Source organism: Panicum virgatum, chromosome 4N, assembly GCF_016808335.1.
Source record: "Panicum virgatum strain AP13 chromosome 4N, P.virgatum_v5, whole genome shotgun sequence".
Taxonomy (NCBI): domain Eukaryota; kingdom Viridiplantae; phylum Streptophyta; class Magnoliopsida; order Poales; family Poaceae; genus Panicum; species Panicum virgatum.
The window spans coordinates 21,111,050-21,126,325 of NC_053148.1; the positions used below are offsets into that span (position 1 = coordinate 21,111,050).

A 15,276-nucleotide genomic window follows, 5' to 3' on the forward strand; every position below is an offset into this window, starting at 1 on the left:
TTCTTTGCCCAGACATACGTGACAAAAGACGACAACCCAATAGCAGTGCCCTTCCACCATTTCAAAAAGATGTGACAACACGGCAACCACACCAGCTCACCTTCAAAGCAGTCTCTCTGGCGAGGACGACGGATCTGTCATTCTACAGCGAAGGTCTGTGGCGTGTAGTGTGGAAGGCGGCATCTAGGCGCGATCGACCGAGCGGCAGCAATGCAGTGATGTGAGTCTGCATGCACTTAGATGCTCTACATGCACAGAGATGCATCGAGTAGTCAGTTCGAGAATCGAATCTAGCATTTTCAGTGTTAGGTTAGCTAGCCTCTTCACTGTGTTGTCACGTAGGCTTTTCAGGTGCATTTACACTCCACACTCCGGGTATCAGACCTTTGTGCGCTTATAAATACTACGAAGTTTGTGAACTCCCAGCAGCACTCAAACAGTAAAACTCATTGTATACCCAATGTCTGGAGATGGTTCTAGCGGGAAGAATTATTACGATTTTGGGAAAGGAAAAGGGGAAGAAAGGGAGACCCCATAATATGGGAGGGGCCTCTTGGACCTGATTCCTTTCCGGAACCAGTGTTTGAGTTTCCGCCACAGCACAAGAGTGAATTTACCAATGAAACTCCTCTTCGACAATACGATAACCGTAGAGAACTGTGACCAAAATGCAGACATGGTAAGGACTGCTTAGTGCTGATGTGCACCGACGGGATGGATGGCGGTCGGCGTTTCTTTAAATGTCCACACGCATGGGTAATACTCGGTTGTTTCATTTCTTTATCTTCAATGAGACACCTTACATGAAATTTGTTTTGCAGTCTTCTGATACTCTAGAAAACTGTGGTTTTACTAGGTGGGTCGATCCTGCACCAATTGATTCTGTTCAGGAGTTCATCGAGTACCTCCAGATAAAGATCTTTGATCTGGAATGCAAGGTGAACCATTATGAGGAAGTGAGCGAGGGTAACAAAGACGACGAAGATGATGTTACCAGCAATGCTGCCGGTTCACAGGATGAACCATGCACTATTACTTACTGCAACTGCCCTTGTCACAAGAAGAAGGGTCCTGCGCCTCCGGCACCACCGCCTGCACCACCTGCAATGGGTGGATACTGCGGAGAAGGCTCAACGCAGTTTGCTACATTGGGGTTCGGCTACTAGGACTACCCTAGTGCTAGTGACATGCTGCATCGTTGTATTTGTTGTGTTTTTTTTTAAATTACCTAAGGCATGTTAGGTTAGTCCAGAATCTATTTACCATAGTTTGCAACGGGTTCTGCCATGCCACTGCATGTGTGATGTGTGTTTCATTACCGTTGTATTATGATGTAAACTTGATGGCTCACATTATGTAATGCATTTCTTAGTTCTTATTTCTTATCGTTATATTAATTAAATGTGTGCTTTTTAGTATTCTAGTGACATGAAAAGCTCCGAAAATATTAAGGACTAGTTCAAAGATTTCATAGATTCCCGGCTACAACTGCAAATTAATGGTAAAAGTTACAACACACAGAGTCAAGCTCTCAACTGAAAACATAAACAACTAATTGCAGTGGCATGTGCGCGCGACAAGGTAATTTCTTGTTGCATCTAAACCTACCATGCCTTATGGAATGTAAAATGCCGGGATTACATGATACTACTCTACTGAGTGCACCGAGGATATTTGCCCTTCCTAATTGCTTCAGGCCCGGCTTCCTTCGCACGGCGTGCCCTCTCTTGCTTTCTCTCCCTATCAGCTTCACGTTCCGCCGCCGCCTTACGATCCATCTCCTCCATCCTCTTGCGGATCTCTTCTTGCTCTTTCTTGCGCTTCTCCTCTTGCTGTTCCTCGTGCTTCATTCGGCGCCAACGTTTTGCAGCCCACCATACTTGTTGTTCCACAAAATCCTTTGTCTGCTGCGACTGCACGGTGTCGAACCACTGTATAAAATCACAAAGAGCCGGAGGAGACTTTGTCCAACAAAAGTTAGAATCATAACTCAATGTTAGGTCACAGAGAAATATAGCGTCTGTTGTCCTGCTACTTTGGCCCGGTCTTTGCCGTATCGCTTAGGTGGATCATATTCGTAGTTCTCACACATAAAGAACCTCATCCGTAGTCATCTCCTAAAACCTCAGATTGCATAAACTTGCATAACGAACCGCAGAAGCACATTGGCACATCAATTCCTTCGGGTACGTTGGCTTCACACTTGCTCCACGGAATGTAGGTTGAACCTGACGAAGACATTGACGCTATAGTGTGGTGCGCCAAATGACGAATAATGATTTCAATAATGCACCTATCGTATACTAAATCGATGCATGAAAATATAGGTACTGTCATAATTCTATTGCCTTATGCTGCAATATCAATAAGGTACTGTCATAATTCTATTCTAATTCATAATTAATTTAAAAATAAGTATGTAATAGTACTGAAATTATAATACTAAACGAGTGTTCTAAAGCACCAAATCTAATTCAGCTAATCCGCTAATTAAATTAAATTGTTATACAATATCAACGGATTCATACGGAAGTTACCGGTAGATCACAAGTGCGGAATTCGGCAGAGCTTCGCTGTTTTTCTTCTCCTCGGCCCTCTCTTTTTTTCTGAATTTTTAGGCTCAAATGAGAAGGAAATGAAGGGCAGAGCTTATAATGGGAGGGAGACCACTGTCGCCCGTGTGGGGGGGGGCAGGCCCCCTTCCCCCGGCCAGGGACCACTTTGCAAATTCCAAAAAAAATTACATTAGGGTCCTGTCGCCCCCCATATGGCGACCGGGGGTATTTTTGAAATTTTTTAAAACGGACATATATTTTTGAAATTTTGATTTTTTTTAAAAATATAAAAAAGAGCATTGGGCCGACGCTTGCATGCGTTTACTGAAGCCCATTGTGTTTAGGAAGCGAGTTGGACCGACTGACAGGAAAAAAAAATACCGTCTGCCAGATCTAAGGGTGTGTTTAGATGTGTAAAAAGAGTGTAAAAAGTGGATGCGAAAAGTCACATCAGTCACTGTAGCGCACTGTAGCACGTTTCGTTTGTTTGTGGCAAATATTGTCCTATCATGACCTAACTAGGCTCAAAAGATTCGTCTCGCAACGTACATCAAAACTATGTAATTAGTTTTTTTATTTAACTACATTTAGTACTCCATGCATGAGTCATTTGCTATATTTAATGTTTTGATGTGATGGAGATGTGATGGAAAGTTTGGAGTTTGGGGGGAAGTTTTTTGGAACTAAACACAGCCTAAGTGACAAACAAATCCACGTGTTCAATTGATGCTGCCCTTCCAGGTCCTGAAACGACGGCCACCACCAAACATGCGTGCATACAAGGTAGCTGAAACGACGGCCGAATGGCATCCATTTGGAACGGATCGCGCTGGCCGCCTGGCCGGCCCCGCGCCGGCGACCCAGCTCGCAGCCGCCGCCACCGCCACGTGCGGTTGCCGAAAAGCGCGAGTTCCTTTCGTTGACAGCTCAACCGCCGGCGACACTGCTCGCACCCGAGCTCAAGGTGGAAGGTCGCCCGGAACGCCGCCGTGGCTGGCGGCGCTGATTATTGGCGGTGCCACGCGCCGGGCGCCGGTGATCCATCAGATCGTTCGTCGCACTGAATCAAAGCTGGGTGATTCTGCAGTGCTCGGTAGAATGTTCAGGGAGTTAGTTAACTGTAAGCGTTGCTGGAAAGCTATAGGGGAAATTGGCAAGTGGAAAAGAGAGCCAGTCCTGCTGCTTATTTGGCCATCTTAACAGAAACATTCTGAAGTTTTGAAAATCAATAGAGCTTTGGGGTAAGCTTGGTGTGGTATATTGTACAAAAAATCTTCCCGTAGAAGCTCCACTTGCATTGCGGTCGTTGCTCTGTTCAAAGATCCTTGGGTTCCTTCTTCTTCAGTGAGCAACACAACTTCCACTAAGAGCCCGTTTAGTTCCCAAAAATTTTCGCGCGCTACAGTAACTTGCAACGTTTGACTACTAATTTGGAGTATTAATTAGCCATTCCATAACCCTCGGGTGAAATCGCGAGACGAATCTAATGAACCTAATTATGCAATGATTAGACAATGTTGTGCTACAGTAACCAACCTCTAATGACAGATTAATTAGCTTTAATAGATTCGCCTTGCGATTTCCCGTCCATCCGTGTAATTAGTTTTATAATTAATTTATATTTAATACTTCTAATTACTGATCAAACAGCCCCAAAAATTTTTTGGGGTGGGAACTAAACGGCCCCTAATCATATTTGTCTCTGTATATATTAGTAAGTAGTAACCTGAATATAGCCGCAGCCACATAGGATTTTTTTTTTATGGAAGCCACATAGGAAATTAGATACCCGACAATACTAGTATAGCCCGTGGATCCCCATTCTTCTTCGTGCAACGTTAACGGCTTCCGTTTTAGAGCCGGCCGCGCTAACAACAAAGTACATTCTGGATAACAGTGGCTGTAAGCGTTTTGCCACAGAGGTGTAGGTAACGCACGGGAAGCCAGAGGACACAAGCAAGCAAAGCTGTGGGGAAAAATACAGGGAAGACAAGGTAGATCAGATCAGCAGTGTTTTGGCGTTCATTCATACATACAAAACACACATGCTGGGCTTGTTGGGACCAGGCAGGCCAGGTACCGTATACATACGGCTGCTACTCATCAGCCTCTCCTCGCTTCGCATAGTACGAGAGAAAACGGAACGCCTGGCCAGCATGTCCACGGACCACAGGCACGGATTTTCCACTGTCCTTAACGGATCGACTCCAAAAAGAAAGATACTTTGACCTATACATATTTGGGGATTACTTGCCCCTCCTAAATATTTTTACGGTATTTGGATTTGGAAAATACACCGTAGGACTGTAGGAGTATCTCTCAAACACGGTCGCCTCTTGCCGTGGATGATGTTAATAGCAATCTTCCAAACCACACATGCACTTGCCAAGTTGCGTCTTGTTCTTCTTTTTCTGAAGTTCCACTGTACATGCATCTCAGTCTACCCAATTGCAAAGATTTCAGAGGAGGCGAGTCTGAACAAGTAAGTATTTCTTCTAGAATATCACAACCACATGTAAACATCAAATAAAAAGTTCCCAGTCCCATCACATCTCTGTTTTTTTTTTGAAAAAAAACGGAGCAACCAACAATATTCTCGAAGAACATTCGCTGCTCGATGAGGTAACATGCTACTTGAGCGGAAATGATTAGCAAGATCATGAGCATCAAATACTGATGGCATTTTATTTTATTTATTTTATTTAACAGAGGCTGCCCTAGCCTGACCAGCTGTTCGGTACACACGCTCTTTGGCACGCTATGATCTGTCACGTTGCCTTTTCTTTTCTTTTTTTCCCCTTGTCCCCCGATTTTGATTCTTTCGGAATGTAGTGTGGACTGCCTTCTCCGTGAAGCACCGCCACCGGGCGTCGCGGGGCGTGCAAGTGAAGCGTGGGAAGAAAAAAAAAGGAAGGGCGCGCCCGGAAAATCTATTCATTGCATATGCGATTTCCCGACGACACATCGCAGAAGCACTGTACATCTTCTTCCTCGAGCCACGGCAGCCGGTGAGGGGTTGCGAGCTAGGGGGAGGGGGTGGCCGGGGTGCGGGGGTGGTATGTGGGGGGAGCGGCCGCCGGCGAGGTCGCCGGCGGCCGGGGTGGTGGCGGGCGGCGGCGGCCTTTAGGTTTTGGGTTGCCGAGGTCCGGGGCAGCTCCATGGCCTCCGGCTATAGAAGAGGAGGAGGCCGAGGGCGGCGGTGGCGGTTCGGCCGGCGGAGGGCGAGGCGGCGCGGGAGCGCCGCCGGCCGGGGGCCGGACAACCGGTGGGCGGCGGCGGGGGCGAGGGGTGGACGGGCGGTGCGGCGGCGTGCTTGGTTACGGTTGGCGGCGGTGGAGCACGGCGGCGGAGGCGCCGGAGCCAGGGGACGGTGGGGGAGAAGAGGATGGGGCAGAGGACGGCTTCTGCGATAGCTCCGCACGAGCTCGCATGTGCGAGGAATAGACACCCCCGGGCGCGCCGGCCGTGCCGCGTTCTTGTCCAGGCTAAAAGGAAAAGGACAATACGGGAATGGTGAAAACGAGCTTTCTTTTTTCCCGAATTTATGTGGTGACCTTTCTTTCAAGAAAAAAGAATTTTTGTGGTGTGACCCAGTGCTGTAATGCTTGCTGTGGATGCATTGCACCGTCGCTAGTCCCTTGCCTACAATTTTTTTGAGAAATATTTTTTTCTTGTGGTCATGAATGCATTTATTTCTTGTTCTTTTATTTACTAGCTGATAAATGGAACTACGGGATTGCGAAAAAAAAGGGATGCTTGTCTCTTTTTAAAGCGTGGTTAATAACTCAATTTCCTAAAGCAAGCCTTTAGCTCAAATTTAAACGTCTCAATACGAATTCACGTGTCCTCCTTAGAGCTAAAGGAACACGACAAGATGCAAGAAAGAGAAGCTTTCACCTAATTTAGGTTCCTCGGTACTCTCTCCGTTCCAAATTATAAGTCATTCTAAGAATTTTGGAGAGTCAAAGTTTTTCAAGTTTGACCAAATTTATACAACAAGATAATAACATTTATGATACCAATTAAATATCATTAGATTCTTTATTAGCTATATTTTTATAGTATATCTATTTGATGTCATAAATCTTTGTGTTTCTCTCCATAATTTTAGTCAATTTTTAAAATAGTTTGACTCTCCAAAATTCTTAAAATGACTTATAATTTGGAACGGAGGGAGTAGCAATGTAAATCGGAACACGTGTATAATTGTATTTGAGGATAAAGTATATATATATATAGAGAGAGACTACTACTTACGCTGACTAGAGCATAATAGTCTTGTGAATATAAAAGAGATTTTTGGAATAGCTACTCCAACACCTAAACAAAGATATATGCACGCGAATATGAATCAAATCTATTCGACCATATTCCTTTTGGAAGTTTCCGAACGAAAACTACGAGGAAGCATAAAAAGGAAATTGCTAAACATTACTAGCATTTATCAAAAGAGTTGTACGAAAGTCAGTGTGTCTTTTCCGAAGGGAGAATAATTTTGTAATACTTTTGCCAAAAGCAAGTTAAAATTTTCCGGCTGCGTTGATTAAAAGCTTTGCCGCCAACACGCAAGGAATTGTCAGGAACAAATTTCACCTATGCAAAAAAAAGGAGGGAAAACTTCGCCACAAACGACACAAACCTACGCATGCAGTGAATCCCAAAAGCATCGTGATACCCTGCGATGCATGGAACCAGCGTAGCACCAAGAATTAAAACACGCGAGATACCAACACCGGCATGTGACCGATAGAAAACAGCTTCTCTCCAGTCCCTGCCCAGGGTTACCCCAGCGCCCTCCAGCGCAGCCGAAGCGCCCACCCAACTGCACGGGTGGCCGCCCCGCCTCGCCGTCGCCGGTAAAAAACCCGCCGCGCCTGCGGTGGTATTCCCGGCCGGGCCACCGTCGGCACGGGTGGCGCCGCCGTCCCACTCCACCACCACCCAACGACTCGCGAGTCGCGACTCGTCGTCCATGCCGCGTCACCCGATTCCATGCCGCGTCCATGCTCCACAGTCCACACCCCCCACCTTGCCAACCACCTCCCCACCGGCCAGGCCCATCCTGGCCGTCCGCCCCACACGGCTTTGCGCGCCCCGTCAATCCCGGGCCTCCACGTGCGCGCAATCCCCGCCTCTCGTGTGCACGGCCCCGGTGCCGCCCGCCGATTTCCCCCTCCGACACACGCCGCTCCGCGACGGCATTGATTGACGCCGCTACGCGCACACGCGCGAGTGCACCCACACCACTCGACACCGCGCCGAGGCAGGCAGGCAGCGAGAGCCAGCGAGGCTGGCTTGGCAAGGCGAGGGAGAGGCACCGACGCCCAAAAATAACTAGGCGTCCCCACAAATCGCTCCGCCTTCCCTCCCCCCCCCCCCCTCCCCGCTCCACTGCGCCAGCGCTGCCCCGAGATCCACGCCGCACCCTACTCCTCCCCGCCGGCCTGCCGTGGCCCCCTCGCCTGCGGCGGCCGACGCTGCCTCCCCGGCGATCCCATCGCGGCCGCGACCGACCAGGCTAGCGCGGCCGGCTTTGGCTGCCCCGGTCGAGTGAGCGCTCGACAGGAGGAGCAGGGAGCCGCTGGTGGTGAAGCGGCGCGGTTCCTGAGGTTCGCGGCTGCCGGCGGCCGGATTCGGGCGAGTGCCGCGGTGTCGGCGGCGGCGGGGCTCTCGGTTTTCCTGTGAGCTCGCGGAGGCGGCGGTGCTGGTGGAGCAAGGAGCGGGAGGAGGAGGCTCCGGTGGCAGCCGCATTGGGCAGGAGTGGAGCGGCGGGGTGCGCCGAGGAGGCCGCGGATTTGATTCCGGGAGGAGCTTCCCAGCCTCGCGCGCTCGCGGCGCCGTCGGTGGCTCTCGCCCCCGCTTGGTCCATGGTCCATGAGGTGGAAGGTGGCGCCAGGGGGTAAGGCGGCGGCGGCGGGCGCCGGCGAGAAGCTCAGGTTCCCTGCCTCCTCCGCCGCCGCGCGCTCGCGGATGAAGCTCTGGGTCGTGCGCGCCACCACCACGGTGCTGCTCTGGACCTGCGTCGTCCAGCTCACCGCCGTCGGCGACACCTGGGGCCCGCGGGTGCTCAAGGGCTGGCCGTCCTGCCTCACCGCGCCCGAAGAGGAGGCCGCCGCAGCCGCGCTCTCCGGCGCCGCCGCCGCGCGCCCGCAGCCCGTCGTCGAGAAGGCTGTGCTGCCGCCCAAGAGTGAGTCGCCTCGTCCCGTCTCGTCTTCTCTGGTTGCTTCCTCGCTTTCGCTCGCCCTGTTCCGACCTGCTGTCTTGTGGCTGGACAATGCGGGTCCCCAGCTGGACATCGATAGCCGGCCTGCATTGTGGTTGATCCCTTCAAAGCTCCCGCGGACATTTCCTCGGCCTTTCATGAAAATGACTGGTGGTTGGTGTGGATTTCAGTCATTTTCGTGTGCTGAAATCGGCAAGCCCGGCTTAATCTGTACTGCGTCATGCTGATTTCAGTCTGTGGAATAATTAGTGTCACATGCAATGCTCTGTGCAGCATAGCATTTGATAATGCTGTCATGCACTCATGGCTTTGAGGATGCTGAATCGCCATATTCATATCAAAGTTTACGTTGGGTGGTGCATGCCGATCGCGTTGCATTGGCCTAGTATTGGAATATGCATGATACCCCTTCGGTCGGTAGGTCAACAGTTTTTGTCATTCTGGTCATTGTATTCAGACCATGATATTTGTGTTTTGGGGTTTCCATGTTAGGGTCATACTCTTTTAGGTGGACCACGTTTCATAGGCTTGGTTGGGCAGCAATCATTCATGAAACTGATGGTCTGTTCTTCCAATATTTCTTAATTGTTTCTTCACATGGATGGCAAAGGACATTCTCAGAAGCATTGAGTGGGCCTTTTCTCTAGTAATTGCATTTGGTGAAACAATGATTCTGTCAATTAGGAGGTAACTTGACTCTTAGGGCACAGTTTGGCTCAGACATAGGAGTCATAGTAATTTTACCTGTACATCAAGGATTTTGTTGACACATTATTGCACACTGCATTTCTATTGACAACTGAATGCCTTTCGTAATGAATAATGAATGGCTGGAAAACTGTGCTCATTGTTCTCCTGTATGCTACTCCTGTGTGCTCAGACACAGGAGTCATATGTGCAGCAGTACTATGGTTATGGTTTTAAACAGCAAAAATACTTTGTGCATGTTCTAGTGTTTCCTTCCGTTGATTTTTGTTGTCATTGCCTTCCAGGAATATATAGAAACAATGGTTATTTGATGGTTTCATGCAATGGTGGGCTTAACCAGATGCGAGCTGCAGTAAGCAATTAGAGAAACCTTATTTGTGTTAATTCAGCAGTTTCCTTACATCTTCTGACCCTTAACACTGGTTTCTGGCTTTCTGTACTTTTCATCAGATATGTGACATGGTTGTAATTGCAAGGTATTTGAATGTCACTTTAGTTGTGCCAGAGTTGGACAAGACTTCATTTTGGAATGATCCAAGGTGCTACTTGGCTACTTTAATTTATTTATCAAACTATTATTGGTACTTGTATTTTTAGCAGGGGAAGCTAACTTCAGCAATCTGTTCTATCCTGCAGTGAGTTCCAAGATATATTTGATGTCGAGCACTTTATAACCTCATTACGAGGTGAAGTTCGCATTCTGAGAGAATTGCCCCCAAGGGTAAAGAGAAGGGTTGAACTTGGAATGTTTCACTCCATGCCACCGATTAGTTGGTCTGATATTTCCTACTACCAAAATCAGGTAAGTTATATCTTACTTTATTTCATGACTGCTCCGGCATTGCAGAATTTATTCTATGAACTGACGTTTGGTTAATTTTGAATCAGATTCTTCCTTTGATTCGTAAATACAAAGTTCTCCATCTGAATAGAACTGATGCAAGGCTTGCAAACAATGGTTTACCAATTGAGATTCAGAAACTACGATGCCGGGTAAATTATGCCTCCCTAAGATTTACCCCACAAATTGAAGAATTGGGCAAGCGAGTAATTAGAATACTTCGCCAAAATGGCCCTTTCTTGGTCCTTCATTTACGTTATGAAATGGATATGCTGGCATTCTCTGGCTGTACACAAGGTTGCAGTAATGAAGAGGCAGAAGAGCTCACAAGAATGAGGTGATTTTTTTTTGGAGTTGTAACTTTATCCTGCACTGAAATTTTGCTTGTTATTTCTTTTTGATAGTTTTTCATAAACACCTGGTGATTAGACATGCTCCAAACTATTGGCGTCAGGTATGCTTATCCATGGTGGAAAGAGAAAGTGATTGACTCAGACTTGAAAAGAAAAGATGGGCTTTGCCCATTGACACCGGAGGAGACTGCTCTTGTCCTCCGAGCATTGGATATCGATAGAAGTATGCAAATATACATTGCTGCTGGAGAAATATATGGTGGAAAGCGCAGGATGGCTGCTCTAACTTCAGCCTACCCGAATGTGGTATGGACATGACAGAATATGTTATGCCACTATTGTATTATACTTGTGTTACACAGTACACTTCCACCTGTCATCTTATTGTTAATGTTTTGCTATAACCATTGTGTATAGGTGAGGAAGGAGACACTTTTGGAACCTTCTGATCTGATGTTCTTCCAGAACCATTCATCACAAATGGCAGCACTGGATTATTTGGTATCTTTAGAAAGTGACATATTTGTTCCAACATATGATGGCAATATGGCTAAAGTCGTTGAGGGTCATCGGAGGTTTGCACTATTCCACGTTGTGATACAAGTTATATTCTGCACGTGCAGTTTTCAACATACCAGGCTGCATGCTTAATAGGATTGACACTGTTGTTACTTCTGAGTGGTGCATTAGAAATCTCATGAAAAAGTCATTAGTAGAATTTTTAAAGCACATTAATGGTCTTGTGTTCAACCACCAATTCTTTACTGCTACAGTATTGCTTCAAGATTTGCGCGTTTTAGTTGAGACAGCATTGAAAGACTGCACCTTTGTTTTTCTTTCCCCTTTTTATAAAGCTGAAATCTGGCAATATGTTCATGGTACTTTATTACTGACTAGAGAATAGACATCTTATTTTGCAATTTGTAAGCAACATGTTAATATGCTGGCCAATCCGCATTGATATTTATAGGCGCATTCCATCTTATGCTTTCTACTATATATGCTGCACATGTAGTAATCTGCGCATTCCACCTTTTCACATGTAGTAATCACATGTATTTGCCATTTGCTGTTTTCAGATTCATGGGTTTCAAGAAGACAGTCTTATTAGACCGAAAACTTATTGTGGAGCTAGTAGACCGGTACACCAATGGTTCTCTGCAATGGGATGTGTTCTCTTCATTGATCAAGGCTGCCCATGCAAAGCGGATGGGATCAGCTTCAAAGAGGACGGTGATTCCCGACAGACCCAAGGAAGAGGACTACTTCTATGCCAATCCCCAAGAATGCTTCCAAGATCGTGATCTTCTACAAACATCATGATATCCTCTCATGTCTATATACCACATTCAACATTATACCATTCTTTCGCAAATGCAACTGAATCTAAAAGGCGATATTTTGAAGTCAGACAGGTGACTCGGATCTAGCGAGTCATAGTTGAGGCCAACCTGTAAACTTGAGGAAGGGGAGAAAGGGGGGTGTTGGGCGTAGTCGGTAAATACACATTATAGCATGGAGTGGGGATTTGTTCATTCCACAAAATAAAAGAGAAGGTCGTATATAGATGGCGATAGAATTTATTTACCACTAAGAGGGTTGTAATTTTCGAGCCCCAGCCTCTGCACATTTGTGTGGGTAAGGCTTGGGGCTTAAAAACAACCCTTCCCCAGACCCCGCACAGTGCGGGAAGCCTACGGCACTGGGTACGCCCTTTTTTTAAGAGGGTTGTAATTTAAGAGAGGACTGAGAGATGCAGCTGGGTTCCCGCATCCCGTCTCAGGTTGTATAACATAGCAATTGTTTCTTGATAGCCGCCCCCATTGTCCCCACCGGCTAAATTTTGGCAACCATGTTGTTGAAAGTTGTACACACTGATTATTGTATCGATACAACATGTATTATATGTCAATTGTGCAGAATGTTTGTACCACTTGCAGTTTTTTATAATCTGATCAGTACGTTGAGTTCCTAGGTGGAGGATGATTAATTGATGGGGAAAACATAAACATTTGTGACCGGGTAGATTGTCAGTGTTCATAATTTCCCCATGTGGACAATAACAATGCGGAGCGTTTTTATCAGTTTGCTTGGTGTCCGTTGGCAGAACATCCAAGGGACTTTTCTTTCGCTGTCCTGGCAGCTGGAGCTGCAGGCTGAGTGCTTTGTCAGCTGCTCAGCGTTTTGTCATCACTTGTTGATTGTCGTATACGATTGGCTTTCTTGAGTTTCACTTGCTACTGTTAGGCTCTTTGGTTCACGCTGAGCAGTGGGTTTGATGGTGGTGAGGTCACTGACTGCAGACTTTGTTTGGTTTGCAACTAAGACACAGACACATTACAGATTTGAATACCGTTCGTGACAAGTCATGTAGTAATAAGCCAACCAATATGCCCAAACATGACATGAACATGGTAATGCCATGCTCTCTTGACCCTATGCTAACCGGAACAGTAGCTGTTGCACAAGGAGGAATTCAAACATATCAATGTCCAAAGTAAAGACAGCAAAGCATGGTGATCTTCAGTTTCGCCACAGCTTGAATAGTTGCACAATAGACAAATTTCCATCTCGGCACCTCTATAGAAAAAAAAAGGAACAAGTTATGGTATGAGTTGTCATGTTTTTCTACAAAATCGTATGTTGATTCAGCAAGTTTAGCTCACTAGCTCAGGGTGGAACAACTGGAATTCAGCATTTGGAGACGTCGTACTGTGACACTGGTAGAAATATTGGCCACCGTTGAATCTATTAGCATTTGGTTTTTCTCTTCCAGAAAAGGAAAAACATTACCCGCAAAAAAGAAAAACTAAAAATATTGCCGTTGGCCAGGCATCACGCATGCATGGGTGGAAGGGAGTTCAGGTGCCCCCCGTACTCCACAATAAAAAACACATCAAAACGTGCATGAAAAAAATAGAAAACAGTATGGATAGAGGATGTAATGATATATATTCATGCAAAGTTTGGATTTGAACAAAAATTATGTGCAAGAAGATATAGAAAGGACAAAATCAGCACGTAATTGGGTCGAATGCACTTTTTATCTGAACCTGCGACCCACACCTATTCATATGCAGATTTGTCTTTTTTATTCTTCTTGCACATAATTTTGTTCGACATAACAATTTTCATGAATATAGAGTGTTGCATCCTCTATCCATAAATATTTCTTTTTTCAATTTTTCATACTCATTTTTGTGTTTTCTAATAGTGGAGTACGGAAGCACCTCAAGGTACTGGAACACATTAACGTGTGTTTGGTTGGAGAGCGGAGCGAGCCGGGTCGGAGCGGACCCGTCCTCGCGGCTGTTTGGATGGAAGACGAGAGGGTTGGGTTGGCTCCAGGAGGGAATATTCCGTCCAGATGCGGGTTGGCTCCGTCCTCCGAAAAATGGCGGACGGAGCGAACCCAGCTGGGTTCCGTCCCTCGCGCGCGCCTCCGTTCGTCGTCTCTGTTTCGCTCCCCTTCTCCACGTGTTCGCGGAGCTCGCTCGCGGCCGGGACGGGAGGAGCTCGTGCCGGGACAGGAGGAGTCACCAGGGCGGAGCTCGCGGCCGGGACGGGCGGATGTCGCAGCAGGACTGGAGGAGCCACTCCAGGGCGGAGCTCGCGACCGGCGGAGCTCGCCCACGGGCGGATCTCGCGACCGGCGGAGCCCCGCGTCCGCCCGCCATGGCGCGGCCATGGAGGAAGGAGGGCCGCGAGCGCCGCGTCCGCCCGACCGGAGGTCGCACCGGCGGCGGAGCTCGCCCAGGCCGGCCGCGAGGAGGCCGGCGGCGGAGCACCGCGTCCGCCCGCGAGCTCCGCCGGCCGCGAGGAGGCCGGCGGCGGGGGCCAGGCGCGGCCGGCGGCCAGATGGGGTTTATTGGTGGCAAGTGAGACCCTCATTAACGGTGTTATCATGTCATCCAACCCGTATTCTCAATTCTTTCAACCAAACATGAAATGAGTTCACTCCGTCCCCAAAATCAGAAGTGCAACCAAACAATGGATGAGTCGGCTCCGTCCCCAAAATCCGGATTGGATCCAACCCAACCCATTGATCCCGCAACCAAATATACGATAGGTAAATGTTCTCGACAAGGGTCGGGTCGAGCACAAGGAGTCTCTCATACGGATGCCATAGGCTGGTATGTTGGCCTGTCTCTGCTACTGCCATACTGGGCCGGACCGCGCGGTCAGGTGTGTCACGACTATGACTAATATATCGTCTGAGCTACAAATTTTCATACTAACCTGAGACTTAAGTTCGCTCGCGCATGGCACGGCTACGGCGTCGAGCTGAGCAGGCTACGGTAGTTCGAGCCTGGTGGCGGCCTAGACGAGCGGCGGTGGCCTGGGGTGCTATGTGGCGGTCGGACGAGCAGTGGCAGCCTGGCGTGGTGGGGCTGGCTCGGATGGCCAGTGCGGCTAGTTTTTTCAATTGGTTACTAGGAACCGGTGACGTGTGACCCGCCCCAATAGATTGATTTTAGGGGGCGGGCGTGTTAGCCTCTAGTATTTCTAGCAGTGAAAAAGTAGTGGTGGGTGCGGTACCCATTTTAACAAATACAATTTTACCCACTCTTCGAAACTATTTATGTAGTAGTGGTC

General features: G+C 47.8%; 1 protein-coding gene across 1 annotated transcript; it reads left to right on the top strand.

Annotated features, from left to right (window-relative positions):
* Positions 1 to 7,930: 7,930 nt before the first annotated feature.
* On the top strand, positions 7,931 to 12,090 carry LOC120669971 (rhamnogalacturonan I rhamnosyltransferase 1-like). The gene is made up of 8 exons (XM_039949907.1): positions 7,931 to 8,742; positions 9,771 to 9,838; positions 9,937 to 10,025; positions 10,123 to 10,288; positions 10,375 to 10,664; positions 10,782 to 10,986; positions 11,098 to 11,255; positions 11,760 to 12,090. Exons 1-8 carry the CDS (start codon positions 8,430 to 8,432, stop codon positions 12,001 to 12,003), a joined length of 1,533 nt encoding a protein of 510 aa, XP_039805841.1. The 5' UTR covers positions 7,931 to 8,429; the 3' UTR covers positions 12,004 to 12,090.
* Positions 12,091 to 15,276: the final 3,186 nt, after the last annotated feature.

Excerpts from the sequence above, each read along its gene's own strand:
- LOC120669971 (XM_039949907.1), top strand. The coding sequence starts at position 8,430 with ATGAGGTGGAAGGTGGCGCCAGGGGGTAAGGCGGCGGCGGCGGGCGCC. Across the intron at positions 8,743-9,770 it reads GGCTGTGCTGCCGCCCAAGA|GAATATATAGAAACAATGGT; the intron begins GTGAGTCGCCTC and ends ATTGCCTTCCAG. Across the intron at positions 10,665-10,781 it reads GAAGAGCTCACAAGAATGAG|GTATGCTTATCCATGGTGGA; the intron begins GTGATTTTTTTT and ends TATTGGCGTCAG.